The 17,392-nt window shown below is 45.7% G+C and overlaps 1 protein-coding gene across 1 annotated transcript in view; it reads left to right on the top strand.

Moving 5' to 3' along the window:
• Window positions 1–17,392, top strand: part of aff2 (AF4/FMR2 family, member 2) — a 689,661-nt gene that overhangs the window by 389,006 nt on the left and 283,263 nt on the right. The window contains exon 8 of the mRNA XM_034181164.1: window positions 2,668–2,722. Coding sequence (XP_034037055.1) covers window positions 2,668–2,722 — 55 coding nt within the window. The remainder of the gene's footprint in view (window positions 1–2,667; window positions 2,723–17,392) is intronic.

Raw genomic sequence — 17,392 nt, 5'->3', positions numbered from 1 at the left:
CCAGCCCCTCGTCGGAATTCCTTTGTCTGAGAAGTTGCTGAGAGACTGGCGCTTTGTTTGATCAAAATTTTTTCTAAACCTGTGAGACACATCGAAGTGGACACGGTTCGAAAAATTAAGCTGGTCTTCGGTGAAAATTTTAACGGCTGATGAGAGATTATGAGGTGATACTGTCGCTTTAAGGACTTCCCACGGAGCGAGATGTCGCTCAGCGCTCTCAGGCGCCGTCGTCAGCCTGTTTCAAGCTGAAAACCTCCACATTTCAGGTTCTATTGATCCAGGACGTCGTGAGAGAACAGAGAAGTTTCAGAAGAAGTCGGTTTCAGCATTTTATCCGGATATTCCACTGTTACAGGAGATTTTTTTTAATGAAAGACGTGCAGACGGGTCCGCGCGTCGGGACGCAGCCGACGCGGCGCGGCGGCACAGGAAAAACACCTCCGTGTTGATAACCATTTGTAAAATCTAGGCGGCTTTTGGTGGCTTTCAGTGGAGTGAGTATATGAGAAATTGTTTAACAGCTGGACATGTTCCAACTTGTCCTTAAGGCTTCCAACAGAGGTGTTTTTCCTGTGGCGGAGCGTCGCAGCAGCTGCGAGCCGACGCTGCAATCCGTCTGCACATCTTTCATTAAAAAAATCTCCTTTAACAGTGGAATATCCGGATAAAATGCTGAAACCGACTTCTTCTGAAACTTCTCTGTTCTCTCACGACGTCCTGGATCAATAGAGCCTGAAATGTGGAGGTTTTCAGCTTGAAACAGGCTGACGACGGCACCTGGGAGCGCTGCATGATGTCTCGCACCGTGAAAAGTCCTTAAAGCGACAGAATCACCTCAAAATCTCTCATCAGCTGTTAAAATTTTCACTGAAAACCAGCTTAATTTTTCGAACCGTGTCCACTTCGATGTGTCTCACAGGTTTAGAAAAAATTTTGATCAAACAAAGCGCCAGTCTCTCAGCAACTTCTCAGACAAAGGAATTCCGACGAGGGGCTGGACGACTCCTCCCACAAGGAGTGCTCACAGGCGAATGACGTCACCGACAGGCGTGGGAAAACTCACGCATGCGCACGAGGGTTCAAGCATGTCTGACGTAAAAACATATGAATGAAACCCATATAGTTTTGAAAAAAATAAAAGGACCTATACTTTATGGACAGCCCTCGTATGTAAAAAAAAATAAAAAGGACCTATACTTTATTGACAGACCTCGTATGTAAAAAAATAAAAAGGACCTATACTTTATTGACAGACCTCGTATATGCATGTGTAGCACAACTCTTTTGATGGGAAATTCCACTCTGTGATGTAACGCATTCGACTGAGATCTGCATGTTGCACATTGTTAAATTAATACTTGTTTTTTTGTTTTTTTTCTTTTCAGCATTGGAGAAAAAAAAAGTTGTTTTTTATTTTATTTTGTGGGTTCAGCTAACAGCATGTGGATGTTGTATAAATGTGACTCTTTGCTGTGTGTGTCACGGATACTTTACTCCATAACTCATCTATATCTGACTGCATCTGTCCTCGTGCATGGCCTCAATACAGTTCTCTGTCTAATAATTTAGGGGGGATTAGACTAATTACCCCCCACACACACACAGACACACATGCCCCCCTCTTTCTGCCTCGTCTGTCCCCTCTCTCTGCTTCTTTTTCTCCCTTTCACAAGCTCAGTATCTCTTCTCCGTCATTATCAGCTCCATCATTCTGGCTGTCTCCTTCTCTCCATCTGTCCCTTGTTATGAAGTAAAATATGAATCCATTATTCATTCAGTCAAACATATCTATCATCGCCGTGTGCTGCACTGTGCCCTTATCTGCAAAGCTTTTCTTATTGTGCTTCAGTTATTCACGACTCCTACAGTCCCATCTGAAAACACCACAACACTGGGGAATGTTTTTTAGCAGTGCAAGCACTGACAAGAGTGTTTGGTGAGGCAGTAAAAGTCCCTTTAGGGGATTCGCCTGTCAAAACAATAGCAGCGCCAGCTTAAAATAACAGTGCTTTATGTGGAGGGTTCATATAAAGCAATAAAACACACCGTCCTGACAATGCACAGCACATAAATATTGAATCATTTGTGTGCTAAGGAGTAGGTGCTTTCAGATTTTGTCTTGTATAGTTTAGTAAGTAAAATTACACACATTTTCCATTTATTATTCAACTCAGTGATGCTGAATGTCACTGAGATTTGCTTGTTTTGGTCTCTGTTGTTGGAATTACAGCTAATAGAGGAAGCAATGTAACAAAAAACTTGTTTTTTTGTTTGTTTGTTTTTTCTAATTAGAAGCCCCCAAAATATAGAGTTGGAACTGATTGGCAGATCTCTGCTGAGGATGTCGTCTTTGTTTCCATAAAATTCCTGGCTGTAGGTCAGCGTTCATCAGGCAGAAGGTTTCCAGGTGGAATAACAATCTGGCTCGCCTCTTCTGGCTCTAAAAGCTGCACATTTGCTTGACTTTTAGCAGTGAGGTGATCTATGTACAGTCCACGTTCGCATTCCCCAACATGTGCCCCGGTGCTGCTTTTACTGTGTAATTAAGACATTTGCCAGAAAGATTCTTCAAAGGGAGTTAGAGAGGAGCTCATTTCATATTCAAGCAAATGAAATCCGACAGGAGGTCACGGTTTCACAAACACGTGTCTGTTTCTGTCTGTGCAGTATGTTGGAGGATGATCTGAAAATCAGCAGCGATGAGGAAGAGGCGGAACAACAGGTAAGATCCTTCAGGAGTCCAAACATGAATCTTATCATTCACACTGCTGCTCCTCCTTTTGTCCATTAATGATTCATTCATGTATAACGCATCCAGTTCATCAGTTTATAGTGTACATGGCACTCATTCATTCATCTTGCCAAGCCATGTTTCTGAAGGTATCCATTCAATTCACAAATTAATTCATGCATCCAATCACCCTCCGTCATCTTTTACTTACTACTGCTACTAAAAGTCATGATTGATATGTAGCTTACAGTGTCGTCGGAAATACTTAGTCAAATGATTATGTGACGTCCAAACCGCTGTCAGTGCCGCTGAAGCGACGCATCATTAGACTGAAAAACAAACAAAAAACTCATGAAAGAGCAACAGCAAAAATGCTGTGTATGGAAAAATAAAGGATGTTATATATTCAAAATAAAGTTTACTCCACTCTGATCAGGAACACCAAGCGGACTGAAGGAGTTCAGATAATAAGTGTGGTGCTAAAATAGAACTTTTTTCCCTGGTATTAAAAAAATAAAATCACAGCAGTTGGCAAGATCAAGAACACCCTGCAGGAACCAAAATCAACAGGATTTACCACAACATGTAAAAAAAATGATAAGCATCAAAAATACAAAGATCAGATTTCGGCAAAAACAAAAAAGCACACAGCATCACAGCAGCATCTAAGAACAGAGAGCTCATTGGATAAGGAGTTGGGCGAACCATATGTCACCTGGGTTCAATTCCCACTTACTTGTGTTCTGCACAATCTGCAACATCTCTGCTTTAAATGGGTCCCGGCCTTAGCTATGGAAGTAACCTGAGTCAAACTGGCGTCCCGTCCAGGGGGGAGTCATAGACCCTCATCCACTGGACACAGTGGAATCCAGGGATGAGCACTGGCACCAGCATGCCTCCGTCCTATGTAGGACTTACTTTGCTTCACTTCACAGCAAATTCTGATGAACAAATGAGACAGAGAAAGACTTGATGGGAAGAGAATGGTGCTGAGATGTCAAAGAACAGTGTGAACCATGGTGGAGGTTGACTGGAGTTCTCATGAAAGTTACTGATCAGTAAGACGAATTCTTAAAGTGTTCAGAGTGGTAATATCTGACTTTTTATTTTGTGTGTTTCCTCTGCGCCCCCCCCCCACCACCCCCACCCCATTTGTCCAAGTTCAAATCAAATCAAATTAAATCAATTTTATTTATATAGCGCCAAATCACAACAGACAGTTGCCCCAAGGCGCTTTATATTGTAAAGCAAAAGCCATACAATAATTACGGAAAAACCCCAACGGTCAAAACGACCCCCTGTGAACAAGCACTTGGCGACAGTGGGAAGGAAAAACTCCCTTTTAACAGGAAGAAACCTCCAGCAGAACCAGGCTCAGGGAGGGGCAGTCTTCTGCTGGGACTGGTTGGGGCTGAGGGAGAGAACCAGGAAAAAGACATGCTGTGGAGGGGAGCAGAGATCAATCACTAATGATTAAATGCAGAGTGGTGCATACAGAGCAAAAAGAGAAAGAAACAGTGCATCATGGGAACCCCCCAGCAGTCTAAGTCTATAGCAGCATAACTAAGGGATGGTTCAGGGTCACCTGGTCCAGCCCTAACTATAAGCTTTAGCAAAAAGGAAAGTTTTAAGCCTAATCTTAAAAGTAGAGAGGGTATCTGTCTCCCTGATCTGAATTGGGAGCTGGTTCCACAGGAGAGGAGCCTGAAAGCTGAAGGCTCTGCCTCCCATTCTACTCTTACAAACCCTAGGAACTACAAGTAAGCCTGCAGTCTGAGAGCGAAGCGCTCTATTGGGGTGATATGGTACTATGAGGTCCCTAAGATAAGATGGGACCTGATTATTCAAAACCTTATAAGTAAGAAGAAGAATTTTAAATTCTATTCTAGAATTAACAGGAAGCCAATGAAGAGAGGCCAATATGGGTGAGATATGCTCTCTCCTGCTAGTCCCCGTCAGTACTCTAGCTGCAGCATTCTGAACCAACTGAAGGCTTTTTAGGGAACTTTTAGGACAACCTGATAATAATGAATTACAATAGTCCAGCCTAGAGGAAATAAATGTATGAATTAGTTTTTCAGCATCACTCTGAGACAAGACCTTTCTAATTTTAGAGATATTGCGTAAATGCAAAAAAGCAGTCCTACATATTTGTTTAATATGCGCATTGAATGACATATCCTGATCAAAAATGACTCCAAGATTTCTCACAGTATTACTAGAGGTCAGGGTAATGCCATCCAGAGTAAGGATCTGGTTAGACACCATGTTTCTAAGATTTGTGGGGCCAAGTACAATAACTTCAGTTTTATCTGAGTTTAAAAGCAGGAAATTAGAGGTCATCCATGTCTTTATGTCTGTAAGACAATCCTGCAGTTTAGCTAATTGGTGTGTGTCCTCTGGCTTCATGGATAGATAAAGCTGGGTATCATCTGCGTAACAGTGAAAATTTAAGCAATACCGTCTAATAATACTGCCTAAGGGAAACATGTATAAAGTGAATAAAATTGGTCCTAGCACAGAACCTTGTGGAACTCCATAATTAACCTTAGTCTGTGAAGAAGATTCCCCATTTACATGAACAAATTGTAATCTATTAGATAAATATGATTCAAACCACTGCAGCACAGTGCCTTTAATACCTATGGCATGCTCTAATCTCTGTAATAAAATTTTATGGTCAACAGTATCAAAAGCAGCACTGAGGTATAACAGAACAAGTACAGAGATGAGTCCACTGTCTGAGGCCATAAGAGTTTCTGTACTATGATGAATTCTAAACCCTGACTGAAACTCTTCAAATAGACCATTCCTCTGCAGATGATCAGTTAGCTGTTTTACAACTACCCTTTCAAGAATTTTTGAGAGAAAAGGAAGGTTGGAGATTGGCCTATAATTAGCTGAGATAGCTGGGTCAAGTGATGGCTTTTTAAGTAATGGTTTAATTACTGCCACCTTAAAAGCCTGTGGTACATAGCCAACTAATAAAGATAGATTGATCATATTTAAGACCGAAGCATTAATTAATGGTAGGGCTTCGTTGAGCATCCTGGTAGGAATGGGGTCTAATAGACATGTTGATGGTTTGGAGGAAGTAACTAATGAAAATAACTCAGACAGGACAATAGGAGAGAAAGAGTCTAACCAAATACCGGCATCACTGAAAGCAGCCAAAGATAACGATATGTCTTTGGGATGGTTATGAGTAATTTTTTCTCTAATACTTAAAATTTTATTAGCAAAGAAAGTCATGAAGTCATTACTAGTTAAAGTTAAAGGAATACTCGGCTCAATAGAGCTCTGACTCTTTGTCAGCCTGGCTACAGTGCTGAAAAGAAACCTGGGGTTGTTCTTATTTTCTTCAATTAGTGATGAGTAGTAAGATGTCCTAGCTTTACGGAGGGCTTTTTTATAGAGCAACAGAGTCTTTTTCCAGGCTAAGTGAAGATCTTCTAAATTAGTGAGACGCCATTTCCTCTCCAACTTACGGGTTAACGGAGTCAGGCACTTCTGATTTAAGGTTCTCTTTTTCAGAGGAGCTACAGCATCCAAAGTTGTCCTCAAAGAGGATATAAAACTACTGACGAGATACTCTATCTCACTCACAGAGTTTAGGTAGCTACTCTGCCCTGTGTTGGTATATGGCATTAGAGAACATAAAGAAGGAATCATATCCTTAAACCTAGTTACAGCGCTTTCTGAAAGACTTCTAGTGTAATGAAACTTATTCCCCACTGCTGGGTAGTCCATCAGAGTAAATGTAAATGTTACTAAGAAATGATCAGACAGAAGGGAGTTTTCAGGGAATACTGTTAAGTCTTCTATTTCCATACCATAAGTCAGAACAAGATCTAAGATATGATTAAAGTGGTGGGTGGACTCATTTACATTTTGAGCAAAGCCAATCGAGTCTAACAATAGATTAAATGCAGCGTTGAGGCTGTCATTCTCAGCATCTGTGTGGATGTTAAAATCACCCACTATAATTATCTTATCTGAGCTAAGCACTAAGTCAGACAAAAGGTCTGAAAATTCACAGAGAAACTCACAGTAACGACCAGGTGGACGATAGATAATAAATAAAACTGGTTTTTGGGACTTCCAATTTGGAAGACAAGACTAAGAGTCAAGCTTTCAAATGAATTAAAGCTCTGTCTGGGTTTTTGATTAATTCAATTATTAATTAATTTTTTAATTAATTTTATTTATATAGCACCAAATCACAACAAACAGTTGCCCCAAGGCGCTTTATATTGTAAGGCAAGGCCATACAATAATTACGTAAAAACCCAAATGGTCAAAACGACCCCCTGTGAGCAAGCACTTGGCGACAGTGGGAAGGAAAAACTCCCTTGTAACAGGAAGAAACCTCCAGCAGAACCAGGCTCAGGGAGGGGCAGTCTTCTGCTGGGACTGGTTGGGGCTGAGGGAGAGAACCAGGAAAAAGACATGCTGTGGAGGGGAGCAGAGATCAATCACTAATGATTAAATGCAGAGTGGTGTATACAGAGCAAAAAGAGAAAGAAACACTCAGTGCATCATGGGAACCCCCCAGCAGTCTAAGTCTATAGCAGCATAAATAAGGGATGGTTCAGGGTCACCTGATCTAGCCCTAACTATAAGCTTTAGCAAAAAGGAAAGTTTTAAGCCTAATCTTAAATTCTATTCTAGAATTAACAGGAAGCCAATGAAGAGAGGCCAATATGGGTGAGATATGCTCTCTCCTTCGAGTCCCCGTCAGTACTCTAGCTGCAGCATTTTGAATTAACTGAAGGCTTTTCAGGGAACTTTTAGGACAACCTGATAATAATGAATTACAATAGTCCAGCCTAGAGGAAATAAATGCATGAATTAGTTTTTCAGCATCACTCTGAGACAAGACCTTTCTAATTTTAGAGATATTGCGTAAATGCAAAAAAGCAGTCCTACATATTTGTTTAATATGCGCATTGAAGGACATATCCTGATCAAAAATGACTCCAAGATTTCTCACAGTATTACTAGAGGTCAGGGTAATGCCATCCAGAGTAAGGATCTGGTTAGACACCATGTTTCTAAGATTTGTGGGGCCAAGTACAATAACTTCAGTTTTATCTGAGTTTAAAAGCAGGAAATTAGAGGTCATCCATGTCTTTATGTCTGTAAGACAATCCTGCAGTTTAGCTAATTGGTGTGTGTCCTCTGGCTTCATGGATAGATAAAGCTGGGTATCATCTGCGTAACAATGAAAATTTAAGCAATGCCATCTAATAATACTGCCTAAGGGAAGCATGTATAAAGTGAATAAAATTGGTCCTAGCACAGAACCTTGTGGAACTCCATAATTAACCTTAGTCTGTGAAGAAGATTCCCCATTTACATGAACAAATTGTAATCTATTAGATAAATATGATTCAAACCACCGCAGCACAGTGCCTTCTAATACCTATGGCATGCTCTAATCTCTGTAATAAAATTTTATGGTCAACAGTATCAAAAGCAGCACTGAGGTCTAACAGAACAAGCACAGAGATGAGTCCACTGTCTGAGGCCATAAGAAGATCATTTGTAACCTTCACTAATGCTGTTTCTGTACTATGATGAATTCTAAAACCTGACTGAAATTCTTCAAATAGACTGTTGTATGGCTGGGGGGGCCTGGCTGCCGGTTTGTTTGCCTTTTGTGTTTCCTCCCAGGTGGCATGCATTTGGGACTGAGTGGCTGTGTTGCTGAGGCTGTTAGGACTTCACCCTGATCACCTGCGACTCGTCAGGACTCACAGCTGAGGTGCATCTGGAGGGATTGGAGTATGTTGGCATTTAAGACTGAGGTGCCCAGTGTGCATTTGCCAGAGACTCGACCTTGTGACCAGACGGGTGAGATCGTCGTCTTGGGAGCCATCTCATCAGCAGCGGACGCTGAGAATGTCCAGGTTTGATGCACGGTCTGTGAAAGAGGAGAGGGTGAGGTCTCACGCTCGTCAGCACACTTCCTGAGGTACGTTGGATTTTGTGACTAACAGTTATACAGTCAGTAAATGTGGTGTCCCTCACACCTTTATTATATTGAGCTGTATGTTAGTCATGTATCAGCTTCCACTGCGGTGGTGATTTGTGAACGGGATGTTCCATGCCTGCAGGTTGGAAGCTGATCAGTAATCAAGCCAGGAAGTGTTTGCTGTTTGTACACCTTTAAGTGTTCTGTGTGTAGAGTGTGGACTCACATAATGGTTCCTTCTTTCACAGACTCGGTTGTTGCGGCCACCTGGGGGGTGTCGGCGGGGTCCTTGGGTCCGAAACAGCTTCTGGCTCCGGACCGTTAGCGCTGCTGGGAGCGCACCACGCCAGACCGCACCTTTTATTATTATTATGATCACTGTTATGTATTAAATTCAGTTAGCCTTTGTACCGTGCTCTGCTTATTTCATACTGGGTCCTTCAAACGCTGGTCGGTTCTCCGAGCTGCGTCCGACACATAACAGTAGTCTCTGGCCAAACATCACGGACCCAGCGGTAGCAGAGACGGTAACGCGCCGGGAAGGCGGCAGCAGACGTTCAGTGGTTATCCGGATCAGTTGCGGGGCTCTCCGCCCGGAAGGTGCGTGTTTGAGAACCCATTACTGGATACTAATTTGTGCTCTCTTGCAGCCGTGTCCTGTGTTTGTGCCTTATCCGTGGGTCGTGGTGGAGTGTGACTGGCGACAGCTTCGCGTCACACTCCGACCGGATAAGAGGCTTAAACGGGAGCTGCAAGAGTGCGTTTGTAATGGGTTCACGCGCACGGCGGAGCTCTGTTAGCACGGGTCGCTGGGCTTCCTGTGCTACAGTCGTAGCCCCGTTTCCCCGGATAAAAGGTAACTACTGCGTCTGTTGTTTCAGCTCCGGCGTTATTTAGTTGAGCACATTTTGGTTGTGTTGCACACAGCTGCGCACGAGGATGCAGCTCGTTTGTTTTTTGTCACCAAAGGGGGTTTTCATTTTTTAGCACTCTGGTTCCCCCTTGTGGTGACTGAATCACGGTACCGTCAAGCTCTTGAGTAGGAACAGGTGTGTTCCATGTGGTTGAGCTTGACGGTATAACTCACTGATTTGTTTTGTGTTGGTTCATTTTGTGTGGGTGTTTTTTGAGTGGGTTTTTGTGTGGGCTTTTGTTTTTTTTTTGTTGTCCACTGTTTGTCTGGGGGGGTGATCCTGCAGCCTTTGTTACACAAAAAAAAAGAGACGGGGACCCAAACAACTGTGTGTTGGTCTGTTTTTTTTTCTTTTGTTTCTTTTTGTTTCCCCCCTCCCCGGGGTTAGATGGAACGGTCCCCTGGGGGGTGATGGGGTGGTATTTGGGTTTTTTTTTTCTTTTTGTTTTTTATGCCCTCTCTTCTCCTCTGACTCCAGCCGGGGGTGCCGTAGTGTCGGCATTGCTGGAGGGGTGCAGTTAGGTTGTACTGGGCGTTTCCCAGGTGGCCTCTGCACCCGGGAGGGGGGGGGGGGGGGGGGTTTGGGGTTTTGTTTTGTTTTTTCCTCCCCCAGTTTCCACCCTCAGGGTTTGACTGTGGTGTCCTCTGGGGGGGAAAGGGCGTTAGGTCCATCTAGCCGTGGGCGGCCGGGGCTGGGTCCATTGGTCGTGTGGGGAGGCGTCTCCTGGGGTTGACGAGTGGTCCTCTGGGGGGCGCTGGTAGTCCCCGTGGGTGACGGTGGATCCCAGAGGGACCTCGGTCGTGGTTATTACTCCTGGAGCTGGCGGGTGGCCCTCTGGGGGGTGTTGGTCCCTGCGTGTCGTTTGGGGGAGGAGGGGGGGGTCTTTTGGCATTTTTGTTTGTGTGTTTACATGTGGGTTGTTTTTCTTTTCTCCCCTTCCCTGGGGTTTGATGGAACGGTCCTCTGGGGGGGGGGGGTGTTTTAGTATTTTTGTTTGTAGGTTTGGGTTGTTTTTCCTTTCTCCCCTTCCCTGGGGTTTGATGGGACGGTCCCCTGGGGAGGGGGGGGGGGGGGCGGGATGTTTTGGTTGTTTTGTTTTTGACTAATCACACGTTTGGTTAAAGGCTGACCGCACAGGTGTAGGAACTCCTGGCCACACCTGTGCTAAGACTGTCAGAAACAAAGGCAAAGATGCAGCCAGTTCAACCAGTCTGTTGGAGGACTAACGCGGACGTGGTTTCCAGCCATGGTCCCTGGAGGGGGGTGTTTCTCCTGGGCCAGGTGTGTGTGGTCGCCGGGAGGCTTCCCGTGAGGGTGGGGTACTGTTGTATGGCTGGGGGGGCCTGGCTGCCGGTTTGTTTGCCTTTTGTGTTTCCTCCCAGGTGGCATGCATTTGGGACTGAGTGGCTGTGTTGCTGAGGCTGTTAGGACTTCACCCTGATCACCTGCGACTCGTCAGGACTCACAGCTGAGGTGCATCTGGAGGGATTGGAGTATGTTGGCATTTAAGACTGAGGTGCCCAGTGTGCATTTGCCAGAGACTCGACCTTGTGACCAGACGGGTGAGATCGTCGTCTTGGGAGCCATCTCATCAGCAGCGGACGCTGAGAATGTCCAGGTTTGATGCACGGTCTGTGAAAGAGGAGAGGGTGAGGTCTCACGCTCGTCAGCACACTTCCTGAGGTACGTTGGATTTTGTGACTAACAGTTATACAGTCAGTAAATGTGGTGTCCCTCACACCTTTATTATATTGAGCTGTATGTTAGTCATGTATCAGCTTCCACTGCGGTGGTGATTTGTGAACGGGATGTTCCATGCCTGCAGGTTGGAAGCTGATCAGTAATCAAGCCAGGAAGTGTTTGCTGTTTGTACACCTTTAAGTGTTCTGTGTGTAGAGTGTGGACTCACATAATGGTTCCTTCTTTCACAGACTCGGTTGTTGCGGCCACCTGGGGGGTGTCGGCGGGGTCCTTGGGTCCGAAACAGCTTCTGGCTCCGGACCGTTAGCGCTGCTGGGAGCGCACCACGCCAGACCGCACCTTTTATTATTATTATGATCACTGTTATGTATTAAATTCAGTTAGCCTTTGTACCGTGCTCTGCTTATTTCATACTGGGTCCGTCAAACGCTGGTCGGTTCTCCGAGCTGCGTCCGACACATAACAATAGACCATTCCTCTGCAGATGATCACTTAGCTGTTTTACAACTACCCTTTCAACAATTTTTGAGAGAAAAGGAAGGTTGGAGATTAATGAATAAGCTGGAGTAGAAGATTGCTGCTAATCCTCCGCCTCGGCCCGTGCTACGAGCGTTCTGACAGTTAGTGTGACTCGGGGGTGTTGACTCATTTAAACTAACATATTCATCCTGCTGTAACCAGGTTTCTGTAAGGCAGAATAAATCAATATGTTGATCAATTATTATATCATTTACTAACAGTGACTTAGAAGAGAGAGATCTATTGTTTAATAGACCATATTTAACTGTTTTAGTCTGTGGTGGAGTTGAAGGTGCTATATTATTTTTTCTTTTTTAATTTTTATGCTTAAATAGATTTTTGCTGGTTATTGGTGGTCTGGGAGCAGGCACCGTCTCTACGGGGATGGGGTAATGAGGGGATGGGCCAACCACCAGTAGAAGTTCACCACAATGGATCTGCTATGATGTTTGGCATGTTTTGCACTGGATGCCCTTCCTGACACAGCTCACTATCTATTCCATATATTCAGTCAAATATTTTATATCTCATTCATAGTGCAGATGGACAGTTACCCAAAGGAGGGATGGACTAGGAATAGCAAAAAAGAATGAAAGACCGCTGACATTGCCTTTACTTTAAAATGCTTTTACTGTGAAGCCCATTTAGGAATGACATACACAGCCTTATCGTGGTGGAGAGGTTTATGTGCTTCTATGAACCTGAGAGCTGTGTTGTCTGGAGCCTGTGTGCTCTTGGTAGGGTCTCCCATGGCAAATTGGTCTCAGGCGAGAGGCCAGACTATGAATGGTTCACAAGACACCATGTTAGAACAAGGTAGAGGAAATGTGACAAGGCCTGGAAGAAGCCCAGGGCCCTCATTTGGAGCCAGGCCTGGATGTAGAGCCCGTCAGCGAGCCCCTGGTGGCTGGGCTTGCCACAGAGCCCAGTCGGGCACAGCCCAAAAAAGCATCATGGACCTTCCATCTCCACCCTGTGGGCTCACCACCCGCAGGGAGAACCACTGGTGCCGGGTGCGCTATCCTTTGGGTGGCAGTGAAAGTTGAGGGCCTCAACGGACCAGACCCGGGCGGCAGAGGCTAGTTCTGGGGGTGTGGAATGTCACCTTGGTGTGTGGGAAGGAGCCAGAGCTTGTGTGGAAGGTGGAGCGATACCAGTTGGATCTGGTGGGCCTCGCCTCCACACACAGCCGTGGATCCAGAACCACTCTCCTTGATAGGGGTTGGATGTTATTTTTCTCTGGAGTTGCCCAGGTGGTGAGGCTCCAGGTGGGTGTGGGGATACTCACAAGTCCCCGGCTGAGTGCTGCTATGTTGGAGTTTACTCCAGTAGACAAGAGGGTCACCTCCTTGCGTCTTTGGGTGGCGGGGGGGGTGGGGGGAGCTCTGACAGTTGTTTGTGCGTATACACCGAACAGCATTTTGCAGTGTTCGGCCTTCTTGGAGTCCTTGAATGGAGTCCTGTATGGGGCTCCGATGGGGGACTCCATTGTTCTGCTGGGGGACTTCAACACACACGTGGGCAATAACAGAGACAACTGGAGAGGTGTGATTGGGAGGAACAGCCTCCCTGATCGAAATCCGAATGATCGTTTGTTATTGGACTTCTGTGCTAGTCATCCACTGTCCATAACGAACACGTTGCGAACATAAGGATGCTCATAAGTGTACATGTTACCAGAGCACCCTAGGCCGAAGATCGATGATTGATTTGGTGATCGTATCATCTGATTTGAAGCCGCATGTTCTGGACACTCGGAAGAAGGGGCAGAGCTGTCAACTGATCACCATCTGGTGACTTGGATCAGAGGGTGGGAGAGGACTTTGGACAGACCTGGTAAAGCCAAACAGATTGTGCGGGTGAACTGGGAACATCTGGAGGAGCCCACTGTCCGATAGATCTTCAACTCACACCTCCGGCAGAGCTTCTTTAGCATCCCTGTGGAGGTTGGGGGCATTGAACCAGAATGGGCAATGTTCAAAGCTTCCATTGCTGAAGCTGCAGTGGGGAGCTGTGGCCTAGAGGTCTTAGGTGCCTCAAGGGGTGGCAAACCTTGAACACCATGGTGGACACCGGTGGTCAGGGAAGCCGTATGACTGAAGAAGGAATCCTTCCGGGATATGCTATCTTGGAGGACTCCAGAGGCAGTTGCAAGGTACCGACAGGCCCGAAGGGCAGCAGCCTCTGCTGTGGCGAAGGCAAAGCAGCGGGTGTGGGAGGAGTTCAGAGCAACCATGGAGAAGGACTTTCAGTCTGAACCAAGGTACTTCTGACGGACCGTGAAGCACCTCAGGAGGGGATAACGGGGAACCATCCAAGCTGTCTACAATAAGGATGGGACTCTGTTGACCTCAACTGAGGATGTAATCCGGTGCTGGAAGGAACACTTTGAGGAACGCTTGCATCAGACCGGCGTCCCTTCTATAGTAGGGGCAGAGCTGGAAGCTAATGGAGGATTTTCATCAATTTCCCTGGTGGAAGTCACTGAGGTAGTCAAACAACTCCACAGTGGCAAGGCTCCGAGGAGTGATGAGATCTGTCCAGAAATGCTGAAGGCTCTGGATGTGGAGGGATTGTCTTGGATGAGACGTCTCTTCAACATCACGTTGAGGTCTGAGACAGTGCATAAGGAGTGGCAAACTGGGGTGGTGGTCCCCATATATAAAAAGGGGGACCAGATGAGGGGGACCAGAGTAGTGTGATGCCAACTACAGGGACATCACACTACTCAGCCTTCCTGGTAAAGTCTACTCCAGGGTACTGGAAAGAACAGTTCAGCCAATATTCGAACCTCTGACTGAAGATGAACAATGTGGGTTCCGTCGTGGTCATGGAACAACCGACCAGCTCTTTATTCTCACAAGGATCCTGGAGGGTGCCAGGGAGTATGCCCACCCAGTCTACATGTGTTTTGTGGCGTAAGATTGGGTACCCCGGGAGATACTGTGGGAGGTGCTGCGGGAGTATGGAGTGAGGGGGTCCCTTCTCAGAGCCATCCAATCTCTGTACTCGCAAAGCGAGAGCTGTGTTCGGGTGCTCGGCAGTAAGTCGGACTTGTTTCCAGTGGAGGTTGGCCTCCGCCAGGGCTGCGTCTTGTCACTAATCCTGTTTGTGATATTCATGGACAAGATATCGAGGCGTAGTCGGGGGGATGAAGGTTTCTGGTTTGGTGGGCTCAGGGTCTTGTTGCTGCTTTTTGCAGATGACATGGTCCTGTTGGCTTCATCGGCCGGTGACCTCCAACACTCACTGGATTGATTCACAGCCGAGTGTGAAGAGGCTGGGATGAGGATAAGCACCTCTGAATCTGAGGCCATGGTTCTCAGCAGGAAACTGATGAATTGCCTTCTCTGGGTAGGGAATGCGGCCTTGCCCCAAGTGAAGGCATTCAAGTACCTTGGGTTCACAAGTGAGGGAACGATGGAGTGTGAGATTAGCCAGAGAATCGGTGCAGTAGGGGCGGTATTGCATTCACTCTACCGCACTGTTGTGACAAAAAGGGAGCTGACCCAAAAAGCGAAGCTCTCGATCTACTGGTCAATCTTCATTTCTACTCTCACCTATGGTCATGAGTGTTGGGTCATGACCTAAAGACCTAGATCGTGGGTACAAGCAGCCGAAATGGGCTTCCTCAGGAGGGTGGCTGGTGTCTCCCTTACAGATACGGTGAGAAGTTTGGTCATCTGTGGGGAGCTCGGAGTAGAGTCGCTGCTCCTTCGCGTTGAAAGGAGCCAGCTGAGGTGGTTCAGGCATCTGGTAAGGATGCCTCCTGGGTGCCTCCCAAGGGAGGTGTTCCAGGCACGTCCATCTGGGAGGAGACCCCGGAGAAGACCCAGGACTAGGTGGAGAGATTATATCACCATACTGACCTGGGAATGCCTCGGGTCTCCCAGTCAGAGGTGGTCAATGTGGCACGGAAAAGGGATGTCTGGGGTCCCTTGCTGGAGCTGTTACCCCCAGGACCTGAACCCGGAAAAGACGTTGAAAATGAGTGATGAGTGATACAGAGCATCTGGAAAATATTCACAGGGCTTCACTTTTTCCACAGTTTGTTATGATACAGCCTTATTCCAAAATGAAGTAAATTCATTTTTTTTCCTCAAAATTCTACACACAACACCCCATAATGATAACATGATTTATTTTTATTTTTATTTTTGCAAATTTATTAAAAATAAAAAAACTAAGAAACCACATGTACGGAAGTATCCACACCCTTTGCTCAATACTTTGTTGATGCACCTTTGGCAGCAATTACAGCCTTGGGTCTTTTTGAATATGATACTACAAGCTTGGCAGACCTATGTTTGGGCAGTTTAGCACCTCTCAAGATCCAACAGGTTGGATGAGGATCGTCGGTGCACAGTAATTTTCAGATCTCTCCAGAGATGTTCAATCAGATTCAGGTCTGGGCTCTGGCTGGACCACTCAAGGACATTCACAGAGTTGTCCTGAAGCCACTCCTTTGATATCTTAGCTGTGTGCGTAGGGTCATTGTCCTGCTGAAAGCTGAACCGTCACCCCAGTCTGAAATCAAGAGTGCTCTGGAGCAGGTTTTCAACCAGGATGTCTATGTACATTACTGCATTCATCATTCCAGGATGGTGCCTGGTTTCTTCCAAATATGACACCTGGCATTCACACCAAAGAGTTCAATCTTTGTCTCATCAGACCAGAAAATTTTGTTTCTCATGGTCTGAGAGTCCTTCAGGTATGTACCTTTTGGCAAATTCCAGGTAGGCTGCCATGTATCTTTTACTAAGGAGTGGCTTCTGTCTGGCCACTCTACCATACAGGCCTGATTGGTGGATTTCTGCAGAGATGGTTGTCCTTCTGGAAGGTTGTCCTCTTTCCACAGAGGAATGCTGGAGCTCTGACAGAGTGACCATCGGGTTATTGGTCACCTCCCTGACTAAGGCCACCAATTGCTCAGTTTAGACATGCAGCCAGCTCTAGGAAGAGTCCTGGTGGATCCGAACTTCTTCCATTTATGGATGATGGAGGAGACTGTGCTCATTGAGGCCTTCAAAGCAGGAGAAATATTTCTGTACCCTTCCCCAGATTTGTGCCTTGAGACAATCCTGTCTCTGAGGTCTTACAGACAATTCCTTTGACTTCATGCTTGGTTTGTGCTCTGACTGTCAATTGTAGGACCTTATATATAGACAGGTGTTTGCTTTTCCAAATCATGTACAATCAACTGAATTTACCCCAGGTGGACTCCAGTTAAGCTGTAGAAACATCTCAAGGATGATCAGTGGAAACAGGATGCACCTGAGCTCAAATTTGAGCTTCATGGAAAGGCTGAGTATACTTATGATTTCTTAGTTTTATTTGTTTTTGTTTTGTTTGTTTTTTAATATAAATTTGCAAAAATCTCAAAAAAAAGCTTGTCATGTTGTCATTATGGGGTATTGTCCTTGGTCTTGTTAGGAGAGACGGCATCCATCCCACTTTGGATGGAGCAGCTCTCATTTCTAGAAATCTGGCCAATTTTCTTAAATCCTCCAAACCGTGACTATCCAGGGTTGGGACCAGGAAGCAGAGTTG

This window comes from Thalassophryne amazonica, chromosome 11 (genome assembly GCF_902500255.1).
Source record: "Thalassophryne amazonica chromosome 11, fThaAma1.1, whole genome shotgun sequence".
NCBI classification, from domain to species: Eukaryota; Metazoa; Chordata; class Actinopteri; order Batrachoidiformes; family Batrachoididae; genus Thalassophryne; species Thalassophryne amazonica.
The sequence above is the reverse complement of the archived record's forward strand: the minus strand, read 5'-3'. Positions and strand labels throughout refer to the sequence as shown.